The following is a 15,547-nucleotide window of genomic DNA, read 5'->3' as shown; positions in this document are numbered from 1 at the left end:
TCGTGTATCAGTTATTAGAAAATACTAAGTTACTAAAAGTAAAGTAGGTAGTAGACTATAATAGAGTACTGAAAAAAAATTCCTCAATTAAAATGATTACCTTATTATTAGTAATTAGTCGTTAGTTTACTTATTAGTTATTACTAATTTCTGATTACCTAATTTCGTGGTAAGTGATATACAGCAATTACACTTAATAACGATACCCAATTGAAATTTCGCAAAGCTGAAATCATAAATATGTATACATCATGTCATAATTTCCGATGGTTATTGTTTATTGATATATCTAACAGATACTATAGGGCAGGTCTGCAGAAGTTTCCAAACTGTTTTATTCGAGGGCCACATAAAATATGAAAAGCTTTTATCGGGCCAGAAGTGTATAAACACAATAAACAAGTGTAATTTTTAAACATGCTGTATATAGCTTAGAGATTTTGCTATAGTTTACAGATATAATAGTAGGCAATAATATAATATGATTATTATACAGCTCTTCTCGATATTCTACAAAACATTCATAACAACTACTTGATTTAGGTAATATTTTTTTAATAATATTAAGACATAATTTTTCTGAATATTAGATTAACCCTGTATCATAATTCATAATATATATGATATTATATGTACAATATAATATGATCAGATATTTAATACAAACAGGGTCAGTGATAGTTGTTAAAGGAATTAATATACCCATTGGAGGAATAAGACTAATAAGAGCTGAGTACCTAGGTAGATTGAATAAAGCAAGTGACATAGCTGAAGTGACTGTAATATACCAAATATACGTGTTTAGTGTAAGTGTATGACATCAAGGTTTATGGAGGTGTAAGACGACTGACTAGGGCGACCGGGTCAATATAGTTGGGAATCTAAAGCAAAGTAAAACAGTTAATTATTTGAACGATTTAAAACTTCTACACAAGATAATAATATGTTTGTACCATAAATTTCCTAGATTATCTTTTAATGAGACCGTGCGTTCGATATAAGGAGACATTTAATTTCAAAAAGAATCGAGAATATTATAATATTGTTGACGTCCCGACAGTTCTGATAAGAATGTTCGATTTCTCTGTACAATATGTGTTTTATACTTGTGCATTTTTCTTTACTTCGATAAAACTTTGGCCTTTCCTTAGTTTGTGACATTAGATACGCGATTGTATATACATGGATCTACTTTAAATACAACACATTAAAGTTTAAAAAAAGTATAAAAAGTTTATTAAAAGTTAATTTTATTGGGTATAGTTTAGACGACAAAAATTTATGTTCAACCATTCACACATACAAATTAGGTACGTACTTAAATATTATTTTTATTTTTCTGGAAAACAAAGAAAATATTCTCATAATTTTTACAAACATTTCATTGAAACATCAATACTTTAAAAAAAAGAAGGGTGAAGTTCAGCAGGTTAAGAATATGGTTTCCTATTTATTTCATCCCTTTACATAACGCCATCGCCAGGACTATTTTTTTATCGAATATATGACACTTTAATCTTTAATTTATTTTCTAAGTTTTAAACCTTATATGCAATGAAGTATTAACAGCACTTAAAAATCAACAGTATCAGATTTTGTATAAAATAAAATTTCTGTAAATCGTTTATTGTGTGCCAAGGGCAGAAAGTGAGCTGTTTCATTCGCAGGCAACGTGTGACATTTCGCCCAAGCTGAATTTCCGTACCGCACTAACGACGAGCTACACATATTATTTTTTGTCACGCCTCTGCGTTCATCGATCACCGCAAAGGGATAGTGCAGGGATCTATGCAACAACCAGCGACTATTATACAAAAACAATTTTATGAAAGAAAAATGTTGATGCTTCCTGCAAGGAGGTTATAATATAATATGAATATAAGATGTATCATGTATCCAAAAGTTTATGTTTCGTAAGGACCGTGGTATATAGATTTCAGTGTCTGCAGATAGTTCAGCCGCCAATGCCGGTGATACGTCCAGTACTTTTGGGGATTTCCACTTTACTGCCCTGCACTTTTTGGGTTCTCCTGCATTTTATAGCCCGGCACTATGGGATTCCCACTTTACTTTCGCTGGACGAAAAAAAGGCGCTTTCCAAAGCTTTGAAAGTCATCGAAAACTTAACTTTCGGTGCAAGTAAATAAGTAATTTATTAATATATCATTTTCTATTACGACGTTTATCCGTGAACAATTATAATTAAAAAATGAAATTAGATTAAAATGTATTTTGACTATATTTTCCAACAAAAATTAGTTACCGATACATAGTTAGGTATGATTGTCGATATATATTGTTGATTTTTATTTATTTATCGTCCCTAGTTAATGTACATAAGTTATAACATGTGAGGTTATAATGTATTGGGTATTTGCGCATTGTATTGAAACAGGTAAGCTTAGCAACCAGAAATTAGCACCCACGCAGAGTAAGCTTTCCTAACTTGTTTATAAAATATAATATGAATGGTTGAAGTCGGCGATAATATAACTTACATAAATTAAATATGAATACATGTACACAATAGTTATGTTCATTTAACGGCTGTATAGGTACCTAATAGTGGCGCAACACGTGTGACCATGTGGGCTCCCCTCTTTGGGCCATATATAAAATAATGTACTTACCAATTAAGTAGGTATAAACTATATTTATTTCGGTATATCCGAATTGGTCCTGAAACGTCCGGGTTGGTTTCTGTGGCTGTTACGAAGGGTACATCCGAATTGGTTCAGAATTATTTTAAAAGCATTTCAAATGTCCTCCCCATTTTATACATAATTAGGACTATACATACATGACTACATAATATGCAGGTTTAGAGTGTTTAGACAATTAGACCACAAAGTTAAATGTTATGTTTTTCTTTCAAAACAGGTAGATCATATTGTGTTACTTTGTTGCATTCAATTTCATTTTTTGTTAAATTCGTTCATTTCTCTTTTTATATAACCTAGGAAATATGTTTCTTTAATTTTTTTGATGTTTTGAGTTTTTTATATTTTTCTATTTGCAATTCCAATTATTTTTCTTTAAATCAAAAGTACGAAATAAATAATTATAATAATAACAATCATTAATCATAATATTATGTTATATTATAATATTGTTTCTCTGTTTTTTTAGATATTTTATTTTGTAAATAAGATAAAATGTAAAACAAGTATTAATTATAAATACCGATCTATTTGCCTACCTATTTCATTTTTATTTCAATTTGTCCATTTCTGTTTTTATATATATTATATTTCTTTGCTTTTGGTCGGTACCTACTTACTTCGTAGTTTAATTTGATATGTTTCAAATTTCAATTTGAGTTTTCATGCGGATAAAATGATTCGGAAGCGTATCATGTATTCATGAGTACCATCTAGAATACCGGAAACCAATAAATTATGATGCAGACTAAAATTATAAATAATAATGTAACTGATAGCTAATTATGAAGGTTTACAATGAACGAATTAAGTGTGACTACAAAGGACCACCCCTTGATAAAATTCTGATTGCATCACTAGAATCTTTTTTTCAAAGTTTTAAATCGAGCTGCTTTCGTATTCCCCGCATTTCCTGTTGAGGCACTCATTTGTTTTCATCAGTATAAATTTGTATTTATTACATACCTAAAGACATATCACGTAACTGAAATAATCTACCTTTTTTAATTTAAAAAGGTAATTCTGGAAACATCACCAAACACCTGCGTAAAGAAATTCAGATTCTCGTGCTTTCAACGACTCCATTTACGATGCCCGGACTCCAGAATTGATTTATTCATTCAGGCATTTCCGGACCGTTCTTCCCTTAGCCCGCTCCTTTTATCGCCATTGACTCCACATAGCTTCACTCGTCCACTGTCTCGGTATGGCTCTTGTCACCTCTTAGTACTTCCTGATTTCACCTCAATCTCACCATGAGATGAGATATGCAGCACCTATCCCTGCAATGCCAAGTATTGCCCTACAGTCAATGGGAACACTGAGGGTTATGCTTCTCTGGGGGTTAAGCAAAATATGCTCGTGGTTTTCAAACAATTAAGCCTTATAGGTACCATTCCGGTATTACCGGGGCTCGGGGGATCGTAGACTGAATACATCTGTTGTTTAAGTATTACAGTACAGAGCCGTTGAGCCGTTGTTACGGAGGGTGGTAGGGGGTTCAAATCCTCCTTACAACCATAGGCGCAACTAGGGTTAAAATTCTGGGGGCTACAGCCCCCCTAACAAAATTATGAACTTAAAATATCCCATAGGGAGCCATCCCATTCCTCTTTCCTCCCTACATACAATCACAACAAATTTTAGATTCTGAACCAAGAGAAGAACATAATATTGGCTTTACAAAAATTTGTTTTTTTATGTATGTGACACTATCGTGAGCAATGTAAGCCAATCATAAAAATGGTATACTCTACTAAACATTTTATACAGCAACCACTAGTAATTGGTATTTTACTAGTTTGAAATGTATTGCTATTATAACTAAATTTGTTTACCTGTAATATGAGAGTAAGAAAATAGAAAACAAGTCAACTTTATGGTAGGTAACATTTTAATATATTAATGGTATTTTCGAATTTTTCTATTGTTAGCACTTGAAAAATCGTTCAAAATTCCTTCACTGTCAATATTGTTTGATATATCTTTCTCAATATGAATGATGGATAAATTTGAAAACCGTTCTTGTATCATAGTAGACCGTAACCATGTTTTGACTCGCCTCATCGCAGAAAATGATTTAATTAAATAATTTGTATCATATGATGGAAGTCACAAGAACCAGATGTAATCGTTTACAAATTTCAAAATTAATACACTTAGTTAAAAACAATTTAAAATTTACTTTGCTATCCATGGAAAGTGATAATACCGTGAAGCACTAAAGTTTGTTTTGAGTTACTTGTTTAATTTTTGGATACACCTAAACAAAGTTTGGAATTTAAGTGTCAGGTAGCAAAAGTATTGAATAATAATGCATTTTATTGCAAGTCTTAAGTTAGCAAAGTACTTAGGTACCGAGATCGCAGAATACAATAATGATTTAAGCAAAAGGAAAGCAGGTTCATAGGTACTCATTTATTACAAAAAAATATTTACATAACTACCTATTTTATAGTTAGGCTATTTATGATAAATGTTGTACTTAGGTATGTAATAAGGCATTAATGACATGCACAAATAACAAAAAATAAATAGAGGATAAATATACACAATTTTTTTAATTATTTAATAAATTATAACTTACCTGTAATATTGGTTGGTACGGCCCAGTGTGAATATCACCTAAATCATTAGGGCTATTCAGCTGTACTTTCTGTACTAATACGGACTCTTCAGATTCTTCAGCTGTCAGTACATTTTTTACTACGGAAGTGTCTTTGACCACTGCGGGCACTACGGACACTACGTATTCATAATTTTTTTTTTTATTAATATAGAAAATATTAAAATCTTTATCATTCATTTTAATATCGTATAACAATAAGTTCACAAAAAAAATAAGAAATAAGTAATAACAATAACTGAAAAGTACAGAGGCGAGAGGCGTAAAGTTGTACAATTGTAAATATTCTTCAATGTTCCGAACTCAATAATTACAAGACAGACGCCAGCTAAGCTCTCCCCCCTAGTTGCGCCAATGCTTACTACATAGAAAGTATATACATATATTTATTTGTGCTTATGAGGATGTGTATTCTCTAATAGTTATTAAAATGATGACTTATAAAGTTATAAATTATAATATTATGTAGTTTCAAATTTTCAAATACATCTTGTCCTCAAGTCAAATACAATACCAGGAAATTTCGGTTGGTTCACAAAATGAACCAGTTGCCCTCAACAAAGCATTGAATGAGCATTACACAACTACAATACCACATCTGGTGTAAAATAAGAGATATGTTGCTTTTGAAAACTATTGAGAATTTTAACCTCTCCAATGCACCAACTAGATTCACTCTCCTACCAGAAAAGCTGCTATTGAAGAAAATCGAAGCACTTTTACTGCAAAAAGCAACGATGAGTGATGACAAACACAAAATAAATAAATAAATAAATATAAAAACATCATTATAAAAGCAAAACATTCATCGCTCAGCTCAGAGTCTAAAAGAGCATTGGCAGAACTATAGATGGAATAAAGTATGTTTGTTAAATTCATAATATCTTTCAATGAATCGGTAAATTATATGATAATGTAGTGGTCTGACGACTACAGGATTTTCCTTTTAACAATGAACACTTAAAAAAGTTTTCATATCTTCAAAAATATTTTTATATAATTTCTTATCTACTATTGTTTGGTGTTTATATTACAATAAATAAGTAAATAAAATATGTTTTTCAATATATGTAAATGTTAATAAGACAATGAATGACTCATGAGTTTTAAACAGTATAGTTAAAAAAAATTACCGAGAATAACAATTTAACACGGTGTAATATGTAGACTGAGTTAAGCTTTTCCTGATTAAGGATAAGGTTATTTATATTTTCCAATATTTGAATGACTGAATCTAGCACTATAAGTTTATCAAAATAAAAAAATCCACAGTATAAATATATTAAATAAATGCTTACAAAAACTCAAATTCTTTTAAACATCAATAATTTTATGAACATAATAATTAAACGCTAACAATCAAAATAATATTTATTATCACAGATTTACATAACATACAGTAATAAATAATATCATATTATAATAAAGAACATATTGCACTAGAAAATAAAAAAATACCTACAAATAATACTTTTTAAAATTCACAAAAAACAACAACAAAAAAAAAAGTTGGTAACAGATATAATAATTTAAAAATAAAAGATACAATAGTTAATTGATAGTAAATTTAATAATGATTATAGAAATAATAGTTCTTAACATTTTAAGAAAGGAATAAGGTTATTTATAATCTTTAAATATATTATAAACATAAATATTACTATTTATTCATTTTATTCAATGATATACAAATATAAAAAAATATTCATTAGAAGGATATAAAACTTACAGTTTTTTGATGAAATAATAATAACATTTAATGATAACTATTATTAATTTTATCCTGTCTTATCTCTTTTAAGTAGTTCATCAATCTATAAATTGAAATTAAATTTGAAAAATAATAGTTAATAAATCAGGTGATAAGTATTAATAATAAATCATTAAATATGTTTTATATTTACCTGAGCTTTATACATGTCTTTTACATCTTGAAGATCAAGTTTTAATTCTTCACTCTCTTCTAGTTTTTCACCATATAGTTGTAATAATGCATCATACCTCTTTTGAAGGTCAGAAAGTTCTTCTAATGAGATGGACTGTTCTTCTACTTTGGCGGTAAGCGCGGCTAATCCAGTTGTCAATTGATCCCTTTCATGATCTCTCCTTGACAATTCCCACTGCAATTGAAGTGCTTCTCCTACAAGTATATTTTAATATAGTATTACAAAATCTGAGAGCAAAACATGGCGTATTCTATTCTGACCTTCTTTCAATTTGATTTGTGACTGTAAGTTTTCTAAAACCGTTGTTGTGTTACTAAATGATGTTCTCATTGGATCATAAATACTACAAGCTCTTTCTGTTACTGAGCTTCTATCATCATCAGCAAACTGCAATTAAATAAGAAGTTTTTTTTTAAAATTGTAATTTATTTTATTACACACTTTTAACAAGAAAATAATAATGTAAATAAAAAGTCATACTGTTGGCCAAAACGAAGATTCTTCTAATGAGGGAACTCCTACACTTGTAGTTGGAGATGATTGATGAGATGTATTAAACTGTTGAGAGAGACAATTATTCAAAAAAGTCATCAAATTGTAAATTTAAATTTATTAAACCAATAAACAACATACTTGTAACTTTTTTCTTTTTTCAATTTCTACATTTAGTTTATCTTTTTCAAACTTCAATTCATTTTCAAGAGTATTAATTTTTAATGTAGCATCAGCTAGTAACTTTTTAGTTCCAGCAAGTTCATTTTCAAGTTTTACTACACTAAAGTAAAAATACATATATATACTTGGTACCAATTATATTTTATGATTTCATTTCATACTTATTTGAGTTTAATTTTAATGCAGCATTTTCTTCTTTTAAACTTTCTAATTTAACTTTAAAATCACTTTCATTTTGTAATAGATTATCAATTTGCTCTCTACATTTTTTCCCAAAAGTATTACTTTCATGCATTTTAGAGTCAATTAATTTAATCCTATTTTCTGCATTATTTAATGATGTTTTTAGTTCATCTAGACATTTTATGAAATTAATAATAATACAATAATCAACTAAATAATTTATTCAATAGTTTAACTAAATATTTAATAGTGTTTACCTATAGTTTTTAAATGTAATAGTTCACGTTTTTCAAATTCATGTTCTATTGTTTTTATTAAGACTGATTTTTCTTCAAGTTCTTTAACCAAAGGTTGTGTAGCTTTTAAAGTTTCTTGTAAAGAATTTTCTCTTCTCCTCTCTGATTCTTCCAACCTTCTAATAAGTGAGAGATTTTCTTGTTTCAATTCATTCATCAATCTATATGAATATTATTTAAGGTTATAATTATTTAATAATAATAATAATATAGTAAATATCAGAAAATCAAAAATACCTATAAAAATCATATTTTCTTAAACAATAATTTAGCAAAGCATCAAGAGATTTTCTAGTTTAATAATTCTTATACTTTTATTTATAATTGTTGTATATGACTAATAATTGAATTACTTTTTATAGTTATAACTTACTCATAATTATTTTCTTCCACTTTGCAAAGATTTGATTTTAAGTTACTTATTACAATCTCCATTTCTTCACAATGTTTATTTTTGTTTGATAATTTTTCTTCTAAATCTTGTTTATTTTTTTCTATTAGCTTAAGTTCATTTGAGTCTTTTTTTAATTCTATAACAGCGGTTTCTTTACCTTGAATCTCCCTATTAAATAAAAAAATAAATAATAACATAATAATTAACACAAGAATTAAAACTATTTTTTTCTTCGATAACTTTAATTATGAATAAATAAACTTCAGCAAAAGTTATAATTTGTATCAATTAAGTTGTAAATGAAAATTTCAACATATTAAATTATTTAATCAAGATGATAGTTACAAAAAAATTAATATGCTTTAGAAAAAAATATGAATAAATAGACTTATTTTCTAAAACAAAAACTGTTTATTTATTTTTTGATTTCAAGTGTTAGTAGTAAAATTAATTTGTTCTAAGGATACAATATTATGTATATATTATTATATTATTATTTAATTTTATGTACAAATATTACAAATATTAATACAATTATGTTGAAATTTAAAAAAAAAATGTTTGAGTATACTTACTTTTGCAGTGATATCAAAGTTGATGTTAAATTATCAACTTGGCTTACTAAATTTAAATTTTCTTTTTCAAAATTTTGATTAGATTTTGTTAGTTGGTGAATAGCTTCAATTTGACTTCTTTCCATCTCTTCTTTTGCAACTAAGGATTTTTTTATTCTTTCAACTTCTTGAGATAGCTTTTCTTGTTGATCTCTAATAATGATGAATGTATCAATAAGGTTTTGAAACATTCAAGATAGTTGGTAGTTATACTTTAAAAATACTAACTTATATTTATTTATAGTTTTCAATGATTCTTTTTCAGCTACTCGTAGTTTTTTTATTATGTTATTTAAGGTAAGATGCTGTTTACTCAATTTTTCTCCTTCGTCTCTCAGTTCTTTAATTAGAGAATCTTTATCTTCAATAAGAACTTTAAATTGCACATTATTTTTATTTTGCTGTAAATAATAAAAAAAAAACATAAGAACTTAATACAAAAATGTCAAATCAGAATTACTAATGGTTATTGCTTGAAGTAAAAAAAAACTAAAAACGTTGTATTTAATAAACCTTTAACGGCATGTATAATCCATTTGATATCCAATGTATCATCTAATACAAAACTTTTAGAGGTCAGTTTGCAAAAAAAAAAAAAGAACAACATACCTAATTTTTGTTGAGAAGAAATAAATTTATGTTTTATCTTTAAATTAACCTATTATCAATTTTACAGGTAAAAACAATACAAGTATATTGTAATACCTTGGTTTTTTAACAATATTATATTTTTAAGCAAGTTATGAATATTTTTGAATAATAATATTTTACATCCATAACTTGTTTTAAAACGAGGTTTCTTTAGTTAATTAATTTTTTTTATAAATATTGCAGTATAAGTTCTTCAATTCTTACATCGAGTTGTTTTTGTAACTGATCTTTTTCTCGAATGGCTTGTTGGAATTTTTTCTCCATTGTTGCTAATCTTTGAGTGTATTCTTCGTTTAAATTACTTGAATTTAAATAATCTAATTGGCTATAAAAATAAATGTTAGAACTTTTTTAAAAAACACTTAATAAATATTACCTTTTCATTTCTGAATTATTAGCTGCTAATTCAGCATTCTTTTTACTTAAATCAATTAATTTGGATTCTCTAGCTTTAACAGTAGAGTTCAATTCAACAATTTTCTGAAAATTATTATAATTATTATAAACTTATTAGATGACAAATTTTATTTTTATTTAAATACTTTTAAAAGATCTTCAAAGTCTTTCGGTCCATGTTGTTGTCCTATATAAATAAACCAAAATGCATTTAAATATAACTAATTCTTAACACACTATTTTGAATTTTAATCATGGTATATTATACAAATAATAATAATAGTAATTTCATACATTTCAATTTTATTACTGTAATAGATAATAATATTTATAAAAAAGTAATTTTCATACCAAACAAAAATGATGGTATATGGTCTGGATGATACTTTACTGGACTATGCCGATGAGATGCATTACTTTCACTGTCATCATTCGTAGCAGGACTTGATATTACTTCTATATCAGATGAGGTCCATGTTTCAAGTTCATCACAAGAATTTGTTTCGCTTGAACCAATTTTCACAAAATCTGAATGACTAAATAAAATAATATATTATATTACAATATAATAAACTAAATACAAAAATTATGTTTGAATCAATGTTATTTGCATTTTGTAGGTTATAGTGTAGATAAATTTAAAATGTCAAATAAATATTATTCCAAGCTGAACATTTAAACTATGCAGTGTTTTTATATTTTATGATCTATTAATAACTGCAGTATAATGTAATTCACAAACATTTAATTTATAGTACTGGCATTTTTGATTTCTAACAGTTGAAATTAATGTTAATAAATATTTATCATGTAATTTGTTAATACATAATTTGTATACTAAATGTTAAAAGTTAACTCAAAATGATATCAATTTTTGAGTAATTATATGTTTATTCATAACTAACTTACTTATCAATAGAAGCTTGTGGTGATGGTTCACGTTCTTCATTTAAAGATGCTGCATCTATTGTGCTACCAACCATGGTTTCTATAGTAACATATTACATAATATATAAAATATTAATACATATCATATTGTCATACTTATTTTCAGATTTCAGTTTTTAAATGTATTTGATAAAATAATATTTACCATCATCACAACTGCTGCTTTCTAAAGTAGTATCAGATACTTTTAACAAATCTATTGATGAGTTACTTGTGTTTAATGTATTTATAACATTCATACTATTTTGGACATTCTTTAAATTTTCGAAGGTTTCTATGTAACTTGTTTGTAGTATAACACTATTTCTATTAGAATTTGGTTCAATAGACTCTTCTTCTAGTATATCTAATGCTCCAGAATTCTAAAAATTAAAAATAAGTATTAATCATATTGAAAAAATGGAGGAAAATAAGTAACTGTTCAACTGTACAGTACAAAAGTACTTTTAATCTCTCCTCTCGGAATCTAAAACTATTATTTTGTATAAGAAATTTACTTCATGAGGTGATGATAATTCGGTAAAAGAAGTATCTAAAGATGAGGTTGTGGATTTTAACAGTAACATTCCTCCATGTTGTGGCATTAAACTATCTTCGTTAGCCATACATGTTACATTATCTGATATTGAGCAAGTAAGACTATCATCGTCTTCAATTAATTCCGGAATTGGTTCTATTGTATCTGGAGAATATTGTCTATCATTTGCCCTAAAAATAAATGTGTTTAATCACTTTTAAAGTAGTTAAAAATAAGAAACTAAAGAAAAGTAAAAATTAACAACAAAGAAAGTTTTTACATTTTTCTCTTACTTTGGCTGATGTTTAAACCCTATTTTATTAGAATTATTGAAATTATTGTAAACAATTGTAATTTAATGGGCATTTCAATACGTAATATAAAGATTATATGATACTACAAATATGTATTTTTCTAAATAATAAATTAAATATAGTCTGCGATAAAATACACAGCAGTTGAAAAAAAATCAGTTCATCTGCGCATCACCAACGTGATATCCTGTCAGTAAAATCAGTTTCTATTGCAGGGTGTCGAGTAGGTGATGCAGAATTGCCGAGTTCTCTCGCTAGACTGAGTATAGTATAGAAAATATATTGTATCTTTTAATTACAATTAAAAAAGTTACTCATTTTCATATTTAAAATAATATAGCATAAAAAAAGGTACATTAACTTCGACCGAAGTATTTAGATAAGATATTTTGACGAAATATTTTGAATTTATTATTTTGTGTACCACATAACCTACTGTCTTGCAATGAAAACCTAAATTATCATTTAATTATAATACAATTTATCTAAATTGAAGATGTATGAACTTTGAAGGGTATATTTTGGAGGCTAAACATCTAATCGTTGAAAGAGCTGTAGACCTTAACATAGGGTTGCCATTTATACAAAAATATAAGTCGGGACACTATAATACCCCCCCCCCCACAACACATTCTTTGGAATTTTTAATAATACCTTTTTTAGTCCAACGTTATTTAATATTTTTATCATATTATGATTTATAATAAATAAAAAAGTCAAAAATTAGAAATAGCACAAAATGTAATAATAGTATTATTATTATCTTATTCATAAATATAATTTTAAATTATCTAAAAAAATTAATTAGGTACACAATTTTTAATTTAAAACAGAGTGGTCTTACTTATTTAGTATTTACTAATATGTGTATTGTTTAAATCTTATTTTAAGAAACCGGTACTTATCCACGTCCCGGCCGGGAAATGAAAAATATCGGGACTCTGTAGTAAAAACCGGTAGTGCCCTGGCGAAATCGGGACGAATGGCAACCCTACCTTAACATCTAAATGTTCAAAATTCTGATTAGACAAGCTTTCTCTTGTGCACTTTATTCTTAAATTAATATAATATTAACCTATTTGGTTCAGTAATAACAGCCAAAACTTCAACTGAACTTGATGTTATGACTTCTACAGATGACGACTCAGGTGTAGTAGTTGATGTTGATCCAAGAACTTCTACACTATCAGTAGATATTGTAGATTTACGATCACTATCACAGCTGACAGCAGAAAGACGATTAGTATTGTTAAAACTTGTACTCCTAGTTCTCCGAACCACATCAGTGTTTAATTCTGAATCAATTTCAATAACATTAAATTGTTCATCTTGTGTGGATGGTGATTGTCCTGTAGATCTAGCTGGCTGATTTGCTACAATTAAATCATTTTCTGCAGGTGATTTGGATAAATCTAACGACATGCTTTGCCTCATTTCTATAATGAAAAATTGAAGACATGAACATCAAAAATATAATTTTTACATTCATATTTATAAAATAATCTATTTAGATTACTGCTGTATTATCATTATATTAACAAATAATTTATTCATAGATTTACTTTATTAAAATGATCAATGAAAAAGTTCATAATTATTAGGTACATAATATTCATAATTGATAAATACTAATACTTATTAGTATATATGGTACACACCATTTTGTTTGTCAGCAACATCATCTTCATTTTCAAATACCGAGTTAGTAAATGAACTCCACAAACTTGAACCCAATTTAGATATCTTTTGTTGAGGATCTTGATTATCAATGTCTTTTGGAGTTCCAGACTCTTGGGATACTTCTTCACATTCATCTTCGTCTTTAATGTCCAAAGCTTTATCAATCGTCTTTTGCGCTTCTTTAAGAGCTGTCTTCGCGAGACTTGCAAACCCAGAAGCGTCAAACTGATTAAACCAACTCATACTTTTTGCTAAATGACAGTCCGTTAAAATGTGATTTTATGAGACATTTTGTCTAGTTTATTATAATAAAATGCAACACACACATATATATATGCTAATAAAGACTTAAATATAATTCAAAATTATAAAAAATTAACAATTAAGTTAGGAAGAAGTAAATAATATTTGATACATTTCTAATGATGTGTACATATTTGTAAAATGATATTTAATGTTAATATGTTATCAGTATTGATATCAATTCAATGTACATTATCAAAATTTAAACTTTGATAACATAATATTTATATTTTATATCAAGGTGGTTAAATAGAACTTAATTGCAAGCTTAGATCATATTATTATAATTATATATACAATATTATAATATACGTGATCAAAGGATGTGAGCTAGAGAGTAATAATTAATCTATGGTGTAAGCACTCTGGTTAAAAATTTATTGAAAAATTTACACCAGTTCTGATTGCCACCGGGAACTCTGACTCCCCGACGAAGGCTCATAATGTTCATATTTCTATACGAAAATACGATGCACAAATTAGCACAATGCTTGTAATTTGCAATGCCATAAAAATATATGTCATATGAATATATGATATTAACTTTAATTTGGCATGCATGGACGGCTATGGGCAAGTCAATCTTGTTGGCTCATAATGGCATTATCTACGCATAACGAAGTAAATTAGAGCTGTCGGTAAAAATGTGCGAGATTTTCCCAGCGAAACGTTAGTATTGTTACTTACATCATGTAGACATCATGAGCCTATAAAATTAACTTGTGCAAAGCAATTCATGGAGGATACATTCTTTTTTTTTCACACAATATCTACTGAGAGCACAGTAAGCGTATTTGAAGATAGTAAACAAGCAGGATAATAAGAGGGTAAGAAACTAAGAAGTCACCCATTAGCAACACTTAGCATGAGCTGGAGGATATATTATATTGAACAATGTTATGTAAAAAAATATATATTGCATGTTATATCAGTGTTACCATGGATAATACATAATTAGGTACATTACTACATTTGTGAATATTTAGTTAGTACGTCATGTATTATTGTGTGAATTTTACCATAGAACGAATTACCTATACCCTATCAGATTAACACTAGATAGTAGTTAAGAAAGGATCAAAACAACGGTCTATTTGGAACCGTGGTGAAAACCATATTATTTTACAATATTATGCGGTATTTTTGAAAATATAGCTTGTTTTCAATCATTCAACTCAACAAATTTCAAAATCGTTTTTGCATATAAAATAAAAAACTAAACGGCCATTTCAAATTTTTTTTTACAGCGGGGTAAAAGGGCCTCTTGGTAATATATTACATTGAAAAAACATGAACTGCACCACAATTCCAACATTTTGTTTCAAATTACATCAACTGACTGAC

At 27.5% G+C, this 15,547-nt stretch overlaps 1 protein-coding gene across 1 annotated transcript; it reads right to left on the bottom strand.

The window, feature by feature from the left end:
• Positions 1-6,944: 6,944 nt before the first annotated feature.
• On the bottom strand, positions 6,945-14,258 carry LOC111034549 (TATA element modulatory factor-like). The gene is made up of 19 exons (XM_022315824.1): positions 13,879-14,258; positions 13,296-13,656; positions 11,887-12,097; positions 11,535-11,751; positions 11,351-11,429; positions 10,793-10,977; positions 10,588-10,628; positions 10,422-10,525; positions 10,250-10,370; positions 9,623-9,795; positions 9,356-9,547; positions 8,760-8,948; positions 8,348-8,547; positions 8,069-8,261; positions 7,866-8,007; positions 7,713-7,790; positions 7,493-7,619; positions 7,191-7,426; positions 6,945-7,100 (listed from the first exon to the last, which is right to left on the bottom strand). The coding sequence occupies exons 1-19, from the start codon at positions 14,141-14,143 to the stop codon at positions 7,065-7,067; spliced, it is 3,150 nt and encodes a 1,049-aa protein (XP_022171516.1). The 5' UTR covers positions 14,144-14,258; the 3' UTR covers positions 6,945-7,064.
• Between the last annotated feature and the right edge of the window lie 1,289 nt (positions 14,259-15,547).

Source organism: Myzus persicae, unplaced genomic scaffold (assembly GCF_001856785.1).
Source record: "Myzus persicae strain clone G006 unplaced genomic scaffold, MPER_G0061.0, whole genome shotgun sequence".
Classification (NCBI taxonomy): Eukaryota; Metazoa; Arthropoda; class Insecta; order Hemiptera; family Aphididae; genus Myzus; species Myzus persicae.
The sequence above is the reverse complement of the archived record's forward strand: the minus strand, read 5'-3'. Positions and strand labels throughout refer to the sequence as shown.

Coding starts and splice junctions, on each gene's coding strand:
- LOC111034549 (XM_022315824.1), bottom strand. CDS start 14,143: ATGAGTTGGTTTAATCAGTTTGACGCTTCTGGGTTTGCAAGTCTCGCG. Junction 11,430..11,534: donor AAGCAGCAGTTGTGATGATG/GTAAATATTATT, acceptor ATGTTACTATAG/AAACCATGGTTGGTAGCACA. Junction 8,262..8,347: donor ATTACATTTAAAAACTATAG/GTAAACACTATT, acceptor TAAAATGTCTAG/ATGAACTAAAAACATCATTA.